General features: G+C 36.5%; 1 protein-coding gene across 1 annotated transcript in view; it reads right to left on the bottom strand.

Annotated features, from left to right (window-relative positions):
* Positions 1-8862: 8862 nt before the first annotated feature.
* LOC117406278 (cytoplasmic dynein 2 heavy chain 1-like) overlaps positions 8863-14652 on the bottom strand; it is a 149648-nt gene continuing 143858 nt past the window's right edge. Inside the window, exons 90-91 of the mRNA XM_059031142.1 lie at positions 13174-13290; positions 8863-9417 (exon numbers count right to left, since the gene is read on the bottom strand). Coding sequence (XP_058887125.1) covers positions 9259-9417; positions 13174-13290 — 276 coding nt within the window. The 3' untranslated portion in view covers positions 8863-9258. The remainder of the gene's footprint in view (positions 9418-13173; positions 13291-14652) is intronic.

The following is a 14652-nucleotide window of genomic DNA, read 5'->3' as shown; positions in this document are numbered from 1 at the left end:
CATTTGACAGTTAAGAAATGTTTTAATATTTTCTATTCATAACTTTCCAGTGGCCCACTATAGTCTATGATGCACTCAAAATGAAAGCTGTATAATATAACTTTTTCAGGATCAGCCGAGTCAGCCTCTTTTGACTTATTCAATTTTTCAAAAGGCTTAATCAATTGCATGTCAGCAACATCACCATAGATATGAAAAAATATGGAGATAGCTGCCGAATCAGAGAATGTGCCTGTCACCTTTAATAGTGGTTCATTTTAGGATGCTTGTTAGAGTACCTAGAACTGCCAAAGCATAATCTGTTATGAATATCACAGAAACCTTTACTGAACCCTTGATATGTAAATTGTATATGCAAAGTCCCAGCTGAGCTTTGACAAATGCATTCAGAGCTGTCAGTTCAGTGGGGCTTTGATTACGTGTCCAGGTATACACATACTTGGGCTGCAAAGGTAATCATTGTCTAGTTGCTGCCTCCCCAGTGATGAAATTCTTCATTACAGCCATTGTATTCCGCTGGGTTCATTTTCACTTCGCTGATTAAAGTCAAAGTATAAATTAACCAGACTTCAAAAGATCATGTTACATCCTCTCTGTTTTTTTTCAAAAGTACTGCATTTATGATCTGGAATGTTCTTGAACTGGTCAGAATGTTAACTGTGTCCTTATTGGCTGCTGGCAAGCAGAGGTAATGGTATTATCTTACATTGAACAGAAATCATGGCTTTGCATAAATTGGACTGAGTTTCAAATGAAGGCGCATGTTTTGTGTTTTAAATAGTCAATTGGCAGTACCACTAATTTATTAACCATGGTTAATATAAATTAATAAAAAATGTGACATGAATAGGACAATTGTTAAGCCACAGAAATTACTCATTAGATGTAGAATTAAGTCATTATGCCTCATTGGATGCTAAATGTTTTTATTCACATTTGAGTATCTGACACACACAAAATAGCTCTACCTGAATTAATGAATTAAAAACATTTACAGTATATATTCAGGTCCGGAGGAAGGCCTGGGCAAACTAGCAAGCTGGGGACTTTTTGTCAGCTGCGATAGTGCAATAGACACTGACCAATTGTTATTTTAGTAGACAATGTTAGTTACACACACATATATATTATATATATATATATATATATATATATATATATATATATATATATATATATATATATATATTACAACGCTATGTTACCTGCCGCTAGTGTTTATTGTGCCTTTCCACAAAACTTGCAGCATTTCTTTGAATAAAAAGTTGTTTTGACATTTGCCTTTACATCATTGGTACCAATATCCTTTTTTTTTAACAACCAATGATCTGGCTCAACGATTGAGCTATTCACATCTTTCTCCTTGAGGCAAATTCTACATTGCCTCACCGCACTGACTGGTTACTATGGCAATGCTGTTTTGACGCTTTTTCAGTTGAATTCTTGAAGGCCGCTGCTGGTTTGTGTACATGAGAAAAGGTTAATTTATTCAAAACTATTTGTAGATAATAGTCAAGAAAATATACAATTAATACAATTGATTGCTGAAAATGCTTAGTGCTGTAGTGACTCATGTGGCCAACACTAGGGAAGGACTGTTTCTTTAAGTATTACTACATAGTCATCATCCTTTATACTGTATCACCCTATCATTTTTGGATAGGATAGGTAAAGACTGAGATTTGTCTCATGCATAAATCCCAGTTCTTTGGTACTATAAAATGACTTATCTTATAAGAAATGTTACAAAATAAGATGCTCAAGATGCTTTACCCCCTCTGTTCTTAACTGCATGTCTTTTGTTCCATCTACTTTAAATAACTGACATATAAATAACTGTGAAGAATGTGTTGTTAACTGGATGACACGAGTACAGTAATATTTCAAACCATGCATATGTTCTTCCTTCTGAGCTAAAGTGCAATGTTGGCTAAGATATCTACCTCCCTCTATGACTGTACTAATACAAAATATTTTTCTTACAATATACAGAACACCATAGGTTTGAAATATATCATTTAAACAAACATTGATTTCACACATTAAAAAAACACTACAGATAACATAATCTTGTTACATTACCTAACTAATGTAACATGCTCAAGTCAAGTCTATAAGGTTTTATGAGACTTGTAAGATATTTGTCATATAATTTAGTCAATCGCTTATGTTAGTAGGGATGTTATTGTTTTGTAATTTGCTTTTTTTTTTTTTTTTTATCAACGCATACAGTCCTCAGTTCGGGTTATCTTTGTGATTTTTTTCTTTCCCAGTTTGCAGAGTGAAAAAGGTGCTGAAGATGGTGGTTACACATAACATTGCCATGGACTGAATATGTACACCTGAACTAGTTTATTTCAGGGGAAATATTAGGATAAACAGTTTGGATGGAAGCATACATTTTAAATTAAATACACACAGACAACATCTGAAATTGATGATAAACTTTCATCCCTGAGGTTTACAGGAGCTGGCTAATTATAGCCCCAAAATACTCAGCACTGGAGGTTGTGTGGATTTCAAATGTGTTGATAAGATATATACATCTGCAAAAGCTATTCACATTTGAAATGTATTCTCTGTACAAAAGGATCTGACCTTTTTGAACGAGCTAGCTGTAGAACTTATCTAATATAACCTCATCTCATCAACAGAGGTCAGTAATATCTGTAACAAACGTGTCATAACCAACCACTACACTAAGGATTTACTTTTTAGAAATGACTTTCATTCTTAACAGCAATGTATTTAAGTACCATGCTCTATTTAAGGGTTATATTGTAAAGAAAGCTACACTTTATTCTGAAACCCCAGATAAAACACAGTATACACTATGGATTTGATAAAACACAGCATAAGGAATTTCAAGCAACCTCATTTACCGGAAATAACATGTACCTTGCCAGAATACATTTTGATAATTGTCCAAATGATTTACCGTATGCAAGCAGTGTAGCTTACTGTAAGCCTCCTGCACAAATGTTATGTAGCTTGTGCCTGGCAATAGGTATTAGAAAGAAGAAGGATGGGTGTGGTCTACAAGACTTATTTGCTAGCCACCAAACCCATTCTCTTAAGGGTGGTAAACAAAAGGTGTCTATAAATCATGGGGGCAAATCACTGTCACCTTCCCTGTTATACTGTGTCTGAATTTATGTGAAGATGCATGAAGGGTAGTTTTTACCTGATTAATGAAAACTCACGGCAGTAGAACATTTCTATTTTGCTTGGCTAACAAACCAAACATGTCAGTCTCCAGTTTTTGATAGCTGTGGCCACTTGTGAGAGCCATCTTATCTTCACTTGAGCATACAAGCCCCCTCATCTATATTTACATTTAATTACAGCTCTTGACATTTCTCATGATTTCACAACTCCAGGCAATATCAAGGGAAACCAAAAAAAGAATACTTCAGTGCTTTAAAAATGACAATATTGCATGCATAAATAAATTACAGTATTAGGCGAGGTTTACTAAATTGAAAGTGCTTCCTTATCACAAATGAACCTGTTTCATACATAGAATGGAAGGCACAGGTAATGTGTATGAGGACTTCTCTTTCTGTAGAGGTGCTGGAAGGGCTGGTAATGTGTATGAGGACTTCTCTTTCTGTAGAGGTGCTGGAAGGGCTGGTAATGGGTATAAGGACTTCTCTTTCTGTAGAGGTGCTGGAAGGGCTGGTAATGGGTATAAGGACTTCTCTTTCTGTAGAGGTGCTGGAAGGGCTGGTAATGGGTATAAGGACTTCTCTTTCTGTGGAGGTGCTGGAAGGGCTGGTAATGGGTATAAGGACTTCTCTTTCTGTGATGGTGCTGGAAGAGCTGGTAATGTGTATAAGGACTTCTCTTTCTGTGGAAGTGCTGGAAGGGCTGGTAATGGGTATAAGGACTTCTCTTTCTGTGGAGGTGCTGGAAGGCACTGGTAGAACTGGAAGGCAAATCCTCAAGCTGTACAAAAATCACTCAGGCTTCACACACCATGAAGTGCATTTGGCATCTTAAAGGGATTAGTATAGGTGCTTAAATATGATCACTTAGTAGGAGGGTATGTAAACAGCAAGCACCATTATATTTAGTTCTGCTGGGACCATGTTTTTAATGGACAAATATAATGGGTTTCGATATTGTCTAAAGTATATCAGAGGTAGGCAAACACCTGGTCTGCATTCTGGCTTTATGAGTCAGGTTTTCTCATCAGATGTTTTCTCCAAAGCGTTACATTGACGAACTATCAATCATGGACAAATGTTTACCGACACAACATGACATCCTTGTCTCTGACTTATGCATGTTATGCAGGCCGGCTTAATAGTCTGGTCATAGAATAGTCAGAAGGACTGTGTGTGGCCCAAATAGGATGTTCTTCCATTTTAAGCTGTCAAGAAGGCAGTGTCCTCATATTAAGGTCTCTAGCAGTGCTTTACAAGTTTTGATGTAACTAAAACCAAATGACTGATAGTAGTTTTGAGGTTTCTATGTACATTACATTGATTTGCATAGCTCCAATATGTATATGTCAGTTATTAACATTTTACTTTTAAATTCCATCACAATTTAAAGGACATTTAAGTGAAGTTAATTCGATCCATTTTACAAAAAAATATAAAGCAGAGACACTGGTTAAAGCAGGGGAGGGCCCTTCTACTCAAATTGTTTATTTGAACCAATTAAGCTTTCATCAAGGTCTTAAATTTATAGTTAACTATTATACAGATTCAATGTGCAGTGGAATGGCCCTCTAGACCGGAATTTCCTTACCCCTGACGTACAGGATGCCTCAGTTCACCACTCTAATCTGATAAAACCTGATCCAATCTACCATGTCTCCTTCATTGTAAAGGAAACAATAGCAAAAGGGTACCTTAAACCTTAAACATCATTTATAAGCTGGTTGTTCCCAGATCCCAGTAATTGTATGGTATTCACACAGCTAAAACCACTTAATATATAAATAAACATCTAAGTGAATCTGCCATCCAATGGAATGAATTAAGACAATTGAACCCAGTCCAAGAATAGCAGACATATGTCAAACCCACCACAATGATGGGTGGATGTTATGAATGATTGCATTGGGAAGTCCTTAGTAATTAAGACTGTAATGTATGACAACAATATGAAACTGTATTGAATCCCAGTTACGTGGTACTTCCTAGAATTATTCTAAGGGGTATTGTGTTTTATACTGCTTCTATGTGTGCTAATATCTCCAATTAAGAAAATGGCAAACATCTTCCTATGATACAGAACAGTTGATAAGTGGTGTTATTTATACCAGCTACCAAGAGCCATGAATCAATTCCCATTGAGATCAGTAGTTATGTTTCTGTTTGCTCCATGATAGTAACTGCCAACTATTCAGAGCCCTGACTAATATTAAAATGCCCAACCTAGTTAATGTTTCCCATGTTCTTCTTCTTACCAGCCTATTTATTTATTTATTTATTTATTTGTCAATGGATCAGTCCTTGAGCTCCAATATCTCTCTTTCAGAGGAAGGTCAAATATTAGTTACCAAACTCTACAATTTATTTGATTTGATTTGTACTGTTAGTGGAAACTCTGTCACAGCTCACATAAAGGCCTGATTTGCACTAGTTTCCACGGTGGACATAAAGCAGCACATTTCCGAACCTTCAGACCCTTTGTGGAGTTAATGACATGCCATCTCAGGAATATCATAACAATAAATGGTGGGCCAAAACTTTATTAGATCCAGGGTCCTAAAAAAGTGTACAGTGAGTGTACAAACCTACGTAGATACCTTATTTGTGTTGTTATACAGATACAGAAGGCAGTGGAAGATATCTAATATGTATCTAGGGTGATACAGTTCAATGTCATAATGACTGTTATTAATACTGTACAAAATGTCTTCATCAGGATATTCAGTTTGTTAAACAAATATTAATAATTGTGTGTCATTCAACATAGATATCTCCTGTTTACTGGTTTTACCTCATTGAATAAACCCAAGACCATTTGTTTAACACTGCCATCACCTCCATTGTTTGCTAATTTCTGAGGTCACGTTCAGTCACAGTTGGATGGAAAATATGCTCAGACTAAACAGTGAAAGTTGCAGAGTTCAAATTCTTCTGCGCCTCAGAGACTATCCCGAGCCAGGTGTTCTACTTCCCTCTTCAGAAATAAAAGGTTCATCAACTCCACTAATTAACAATAGGCAACCATTCCAGCCTAGAGAACTGTTTTTGTAGTCTTATATATTTAACTTACTAGAATGACAATGAAATTCACACAACACTATAAAAAGGTTTGTTTAAAACAAGATTTGACAGAAATAATGTTATTTCTAAACATACATCCCTGCGCTTAACTCAAACCTCTTCTCAAGTTCTACAGATCTCATGGTTTTACTGTATGTTTCATTCAACATGGCTAATTGACATAAGCATGGTATTTAAAATACGCCTCTTTATCTTATTTCAGAATCTAAGCAAGTTTTGTTTGTCAGTACTCGGACAAATACCTCAGCATGATGTTAGAGGGAACTGCAGCATTGTTCATTTGAAATTTTAAACCTTAATGCCTTTATGCACATATTGGTCTGATGGCAGCCTTAAAAAAATAACCGAATGTTTAAACTGTTTTGGCAAAAACAAATCTTCATTTTCTCTACCCTGACAAATACCTAGAAATAAAGTATACTTTGTGAAACTATAACTATAATTACTTGCACACAGCCTGATTGCAGGGATTCTAACAAGTGCATCTTAACACAAGTAAACCTGTCTTTCAGTGTCCCTGCTCCCACCACGCCTCAGGAGTGCAGCATCAGCATTGTCCTTGATGCTTACAGCATTGCTGTAATCATACAATACTGATTGTGCTGACTTCATAAATAGTGCTGATGAGATCTAAATACCTCAGCATGTCCTTGTCCCAAAAGTGTGAAGAACACATTCCAAATGATCTGAATTCAGATACATTATAAACAGTGTTACATAGTCGAATTATCAGTTTTATTGAGAGTGTGTGTGGTGTACTTCTAGAACATCTGACACTTTCTAAAGGGTTTCCCCAAACGTTTATCAAGCAATGATCAATAATGCTTAAGCTCATCCTGTTTACTTAGTTTTGGATAGGCATGTCATATTAAATGGAAAAGTCTGTAGTTGTATCATAAAGATGATTCAGGGTAGATTTTATATATAATATATATATATACACACACAGTACTGTGCAAAAGTTTTAGGCAGGTGTGAAAAAATGCTGTAAAGTAAGAATACTTTCAAAAATAGAAATGTTAATAGATTATATTTATCAATTAACAAAATGCAAAGTGAGTGAACAGAAGAAAAATCTAAATCAAATCCATATTTGGTGTGACCACCCTTTGCCTTCAAAAAAGCATCAATTCTTCTAGGTACACTTGCACAAAGTCAGGGATTTTGTAAACATATAGTCAGGTGTATGATTAAACAATTATACCAAACAGGTGCTAATGATCATCAATTCAATATGTAGGTTGAAACACAATCATTAACTGAAACAGAAACAGCTGTGTAGGAGGAATAAAACTGGGTGAGGAACAGACAAGCTAACAAGGTGAGGTTGCTGAAGACAGTTTACTGTCAAAAGTCATACACCATGGCAAGACTGAGCACAGCAACAAGACACAAGGTAGTTATACTGCATCAGCAAGGTCTCTCCCAGGCAGAAATTTCAAGGCAGACAGGGGTTTCCAGATGTGCTGTCCAAGCTCTTTTGAAGAAGCACAAAGAAACGGGCAACGTTGAGGACCGTAGATGCAGTGGTCGGCCAAGGAAACTTACTGCAGCAGATGAAAGACACATCATGCTTACTTCCCTTCACAATCGGAAGATGTCCAGCAGTGCCATCAGCTCAGAATTGGCAGAAAACAGTGGGACCCTGGTACACCCATCTACTGTCCGGAGAAGTCTGGTCAGAAGTGGCCTTCATGGAAGACTTGCGGCCAAAAAGCCACACCTCCGACATGGAAACAAGGCCAAGCGACTCAACTATGCACGAAAACACAGGAACTGGGGTGCAGAAAAATGGCAGCAGGTGCTCTGGACTGATGAGTCAAAATTTGAAATATTTGGCTGTAGCAGAAGGCAGTTTGTTCGCCGAAGGGCTGGAGAGCGGTACACGAATGAGTGTCTGCAGGCAACAGTGAAGCATGGTGGAGGTTCCTTGCAAGTTTGGGGCTGCATTTCTGCAAATGGAGTTTGGGATTTGGTCAGAATTAATGGTCTCCTCAATGCTGAGAAGTACAGGCAGATACTTATCCATCATGCAATACCATCAGGGAGGCATCCGATTGGCCCCAAATTTATTCTGCAGCATGACAACGACCCCAAACATACAGCGAAATTCATTAAGAACTATCTTCAGCGTAAAGAAGAACAAGGAGTCCTGGAAGTGATGGTATGGCCCTCACAGAGCCCTGATCTCAACATCATCGAGTCTGTCTGGGGTTACATGAAGAGAGAGAAGCAACTGAGGCTGCCTGAATCCACAGAATAACTGTGGTTAGTTCTCCAAGATGTTTGGGCCAACCTACCTGCCGAGTTCCTTCAAAAACTGTGTGCAAGTGTACCTAGAAGAATTGATGCTGTTTTGAAGGCAAAGGGTGGTCACACCAAATATTGATTTGATGTAGATTTTTCTTCTGTTCACTCACTTTGCATTTTGTTAATTGATAAATATAAACTATTAACATGTCTATTTTTGAAAGCATTCTTACTTTACAGCATTTTTTCACACCTGCCTAAAACTTTTGCACTGTATATATAAGAAAAAGTTAACGTAGGTACACAAAAATGTGAATAATTGATAAAAATAAAAAAAGATTACATCAGTCCTTCAGCTGGATGGATTTTTTTTTTTTAATTGCTTTGCTTTGTCATTTTTATTAATTCAAACACAAATTTAATACATCAAAATACAGCAATACATTAAATTATGCCAATGTACAAGTACTAAAAATATACAGAATTAATATAATGTTTATTTATCTCTTGGCTTGTTTAGTGAAACTAGTATGGTAAAAATCATGGACTTGAAAAGTGCTAGCTAGTTCATATAGATGTGTAACATATACATTTGTAATTGTCCATAATGTTTTAGTCTTGTACACACTTAAAACGGAAGTAAGATTATCAAGAACAAACAGACACTTAGATACAGCATGAATAGAATTAATCACTAGTGCTATATAACACATAACTTGTAGAAAACGATTAACAACAATACATATATGTTGTTGTTAAATTATTGCTGCTTTAAAAATAGTGCTGCTCCACACTGAATCCAGCGGTCTGGGTTTCCTCCGCACGGTACATCAATGTTTGTCACTACACGAACTCGCTCTGCGCTGGTGTACACCGGCAAGGGGATGCACTCTTCAGGAGAATAAGGCCCGCTGGCATTCTGTTGGAAATGAAAAATAAATAAATAAATAAATACAGGAAGTAATTGTCATTGCCTAACACATCCACATTTGCCTTTTGCTATTTTATTACATAATAAAAAAAACAGTTGCTCAGTAAGCAAATACACACTATAAAAGATATTACCTGTCTGTACCTACTCAATAGCTCCAACATGTCCTACAGCATAAGGTCCCTTTAAAACTACTATGGTAATGAAGGCCATTACTACAGTATTTATACTAGGGTAAAACGTATACAAGAAGTGCATGGTATGTAGCCCAAGGTTGGTTAGTACTGTAAAAACTGTTGTATAAGTTGATTATCTAGACATTTTTGTGGGGCCCGTAAAAGGGGGGAGCGACTAATACACCAGTGCAACATATGTGTCGTTGTGTCTAATATTAAACTACTGTACCAGTGCCACAATGGGATTACTACAACCACGGTTATGGCTCACACAAACTTAACTGTCAACAACCAGATTATTTTTTCATGATCTACGGCATTCAGGTCATTCATGTTGCTGGGTAGAAACACAAAACCACTGTTCTAATTAAAATTATTAATTTTTTACTCTCAATACTCTTTGTCATTTTGAATGTTAAACGCAAGCTTTCAGACTCTTGACCGACCTCCTCTCGACCCTGACACTTGCATACGTGGAGAAAAAAAATAGTGGATAAAGTTATCAATCTTCGGAATAGGAAGATGTCACAGCTATATGCTTCATTGTTAACACAATAGCTGTCAGTCTCTATGAATTTCCTTATTCCCACCCTCCTGAGCCATTGATTTGTCAACATTCAGACTGAACCCGCCCCTGGGATCCATAGCAAACAGCTATTGGTTACAAAGCAGAGAAAACGTATCAAGTCTTCCGTTCGTTGTAACTGCAATGCTATAATAAATGCAGATGATTTTGAGACTGGATAAAGCAGGACAGTCAGACAAACAATGAAAATGCTACATAACAGGTTTGAAATTGCGCATTGCTGAATTTGTTGAAATGTAATCGCAATGCTGATAAAATTGTACATGACTGGAGACTAAACAAAAGACAAACAAAATGACAAAAGAAAAACGAGCTGATAGAGAAGGAAAGTGTTTATGGCCTGTGACAGGCTAGCTGTTGGGAGGACTTCAGACCAGAAAGAATCACAGAGACAGACGTACTGTGTGTAACTGAGTCGCAACAGTGATCGGTGTTTTAATAAACAAACAAAAGGTTTTAAACAAAACAGAAAAACAGGACACGGCACTTGAGCCAAAATAAACAGACAAACAAAACAAAACAAACAGACACTAACAAACAGGGACGAACAAACACAGTGAGTACAAACACCACTTCTTCGTCTTATTATTATTATTCTTTTTGTTTATTTTGCCTCCTCACCACACCCGTTCTCCACTCACCGAACACACAACCCCGAGTGAGTAAAATGTGCATCTATATATACTGTTGTGCCGGGATTCAATTACTAATTAATTATTCACTTGAATCCCAGCACTTGAATTAATTATGTGCAACCTCGTGCTCACATATTAAATACTTTAAATGCATGTGAAGTGAAGTGCAACCCCCGTGCCTAAATACAATTATACATTTTAAACACTTGTGCTCATTACCCACATTATATCCTGTGTACCAACTACAATACACCAACATTAACACACCACACGCAACATATAACACAGAAATGCACACAGGGGCGGGACACATTGCCACATGGCCCCATGTACTTTGAATGACTAACACATACTGTAACTTGTTCTACATGTCAGTGCAACACAGTGGTACACAATTTTTTAAAACTGAATAGTTTCTAGCAGTTTTACTAAAAAAGAAAAAACAACACTGTAAAATTATTAATGGAATGAAATGTTGCAAACAAGGGTTATTTCCAAACTAAACTGGTGTCTCATTCTTTATTTATCAGTTTGAGCGTGTAGGAAAAAAAAATAATTGTAAAAAAAGTATTTTAAACATAAAAAAGGTGTTTTCCTAAAATTGAAGTCTGAAAAAGGGGGGAGAGACTTTTACACCAGTGCGACCTATACAACGATTTTTACGGTAATCTACATTATACAAAGGGTGCGTGTTTAATTCTGAAAAATTAGGGTAATATGTGCCTTTTAGATTAAAAACATGTTATTGTTACCTTTTCTCGACATAAAAAATGTCTAAGATCTGGCCACACCAGTGGTTATTCAAAGTACTAAATTCATTTTCTCAATGAAGGTTCTGAATTTTTTCATCATCCTGCATGCTTTCAAAACTGTTAAGCAAACTCTTTTCTCCTGTTGCTGAAGCTCATGATTACTTGAGACTAGATCAAACAAAGCATAAGTGCAAAAAGGTATTTCATCAAAGAAAATGATAAATAATTCACCATCTGTCTCATCACAAGTTTATGTTAATGAAGCATATACTCCAGACTTGTTACTGTACAATTCGCTATTCAAGTGACTCCAAACCAAATGGGAAGTAGAATTGGAATATCCCCCGAAGATGCTCAAATAATTCAACAGGTGACAGCTGTTAATGTGTCTCTCTGTGTTATTTTCCAGTTTCTTTGTTTTAGGTTTGTTTAAAACACAAAGACAAATCTCAAAATGTAATGTAGAAGAGAAATGTCCTTGATATAACTATGCTGATTGTTTCCTGTTGCATTCCTATTACTATTGTTATTGTTATTGCAAACTATGCCTAAACAAATTCCAGATCTCTTCTGGGATATGTGATGGGTATGGAAGCTCATGCTGTGGCACTTCGGGAACAGAAATCCAAAAAACATACTTATTTGAGCCAAGGAGTCTACAGGAACAAATGTTTCAAAACAGGAAGTATAAAGACATGCAAACAATGAAGAACTTTGAACATGATGTCCTTTAGTTATATTGTTGTCTCCTTCAGACTGAAACATGAATAGCCAAAGTGGTTTGTTGAAAAACAACTTCTCTCAGACTTTCTGCAAAGTGGGCTTGACCTCTGTATGGCTTCATTTAACCAAAAGGATGGCCTTATGACATGGGGAATGTGCTGGCTTGTTCATTTTATCAAAAAGTCTGCTGTATTACTGAATTTAAAATGTTACAGACATTTTCCAAGACTACAAAATCTGAGTTAACCCCTTGACCTCCAACCATGTTTAACACATTTGTCTGTGCAGAACAAAGCAGCAACAGTAAATGTGATCAATATGAAAAGCTTCCTGCATCTACCTTCTGCACTAAGCTTTGAGCACCTCAATGACATCAGCAACAATAAGTTTAACGGATGAAATGTAGTGCTGTATAGAAAGTGATTCCTGATAAAAGTGGAAATAGACAGGTGGAAATTGCTTATTTTTTATGAAGAGGGTTGACAGAAAAAGGCCATTGGATAATGCTGGCGCCAGTACTTATTGGGATATAGGTCAAGAGCTGCTAGCTGATTATAACGTAATTTAATGTAGGCACAGAAGCTATCTAGCAGTTATGACTACAATATCCACTGCACCTTTGTTTCCTGGGATTTATATACTTACCAAACATGAATGGGCGAGACATCTAAAGATGCTTTTATTTTTCTACTTTTATTTTCTGCTATGACAGGTTTTAAATTGGGATCATCTTATTATGGTATCTTTCGTTGAATTAAATGGATCCTTTTTATAGAAGCAGGTCAATGAGAGAATGGTGTGTTGTTCAGATGAGACACTGACTGAGGCCAGAAATGGAAGCTAAAGGTTCAGGAGACTAAATAATTTAGTACCTGAGGAATCCAGGCCATATAACAAGGGGGCACCGCTGACACGCTGGGGGAGTCGTGCTGGTTCTCTGAAAGACGGTTTCCGTCAAAGCTGCACCCTTCCAGTTGCAGGCCGCCAATCTGCAATGGAAACATAAAATATTTACAAAACACTGTGAACATTAAAGTCACTATTTATTTAATAAAAGATCAAGCACTGTCAATTTGATATGACTAGGACAATTTTGTACCTCAGGGAACTCAAAGCAATTACCACTATTAACACAATACGACCTCCCTTATTCCAACATTCCTTATTGTTAATGATGAGGGATATTTTTTGGCAGGTTTCAGTCCCTGCAAATAGCCTCTTCTCATTCCCAAACTCTTCTTATATTCTTATGTTCTAATGCTTTCCACAGGTGCTTTGACCGGATTTTTTTGTGGAAACAATGCATCAGGATGCAACAGTAAGGGAACAATAAATGATCACGGAACATGAAGAAACACTTAAAAATGTCCTCCTGGAAATATGAAATCAAGTGATAGCAGGATAGCTTACATCATCAACTAAAATGTATGTTATAACCAGACTAATTCCTGTTGCTCTTCTACTGTGTTGGTCTACAAAAAATAATGAATACATTATGTACTGTTATCTAAATACATTGATATGTTTTGCAACACCGAATGGACTAAAGCATTCTCAGGGTACTTTATCCACACAGTAATGTGAAAAATCCTGAATGAATGTTGCCCCAAAATATTCAATATCCCCAACTAGTTCTTGCTTTACATGACTGGCAATGTGTGGTCATATAAAGGTTGCAAAGTAAGATGTTACATAATATTTCATCCATCACCAGGTTACTGTAGCATTGATAAGCTCTTACTTTATTCTCTAAATAAAATCTGGCACTGCTCTTGGATTTTCACAACTAGCTATTTAAATTAAACATGGAATAACCAAATGATTCTCCCCTACAAGATTAGATTATTTGTTGGGAATGCTAGTGAGGGGCAAGGTTCAATGGGCTGCACAGCATTTTGTCATTCTCAACATTTCTTCTGTTCTTTAATCTATGTGTATTTGGGGGTCATAATTATGTGTCCATATTTTGGAGTCAGGGTGTACAGAAGGCTTGCTCAGCTCATTTTATTTAGAGGTATACACAAACAAATATGTGCAACTTGGTTATTGAGTATTAAGTAATAATAATTGTTCCTGACATTGTCAGTAGTTCACTACAGTATAAATCAGTATAGTAATGTTTTATTCCTATTTTACAGAAGTGAGGAAATGAAGACTGATGAATTAAATTAGCAAAAGCAAAATTTCTAGTAATTTAACAAATAATTTGGCACCCCTGCTTTAGCATTGCGTGTGTCCTCCTTTTGCTGTTATTATGGCTTTCAGACGTTTGCGATAATTCTTAACTTGTATGTTACATCTTGTTGATGAAATCTGGGCCCATTCTGTTTTACATATTTCCTTCAGCTCAG

This window comes from Acipenser ruthenus, chromosome 9 (genome assembly GCF_902713425.1).
Source record: "Acipenser ruthenus chromosome 9, fAciRut3.2 maternal haplotype, whole genome shotgun sequence".
NCBI classification, from domain to species: Eukaryota; Metazoa; Chordata; class Actinopteri; order Acipenseriformes; family Acipenseridae; genus Acipenser; species Acipenser ruthenus.
This window is presented reverse-complemented; position numbering and strand designations above follow the sequence as displayed.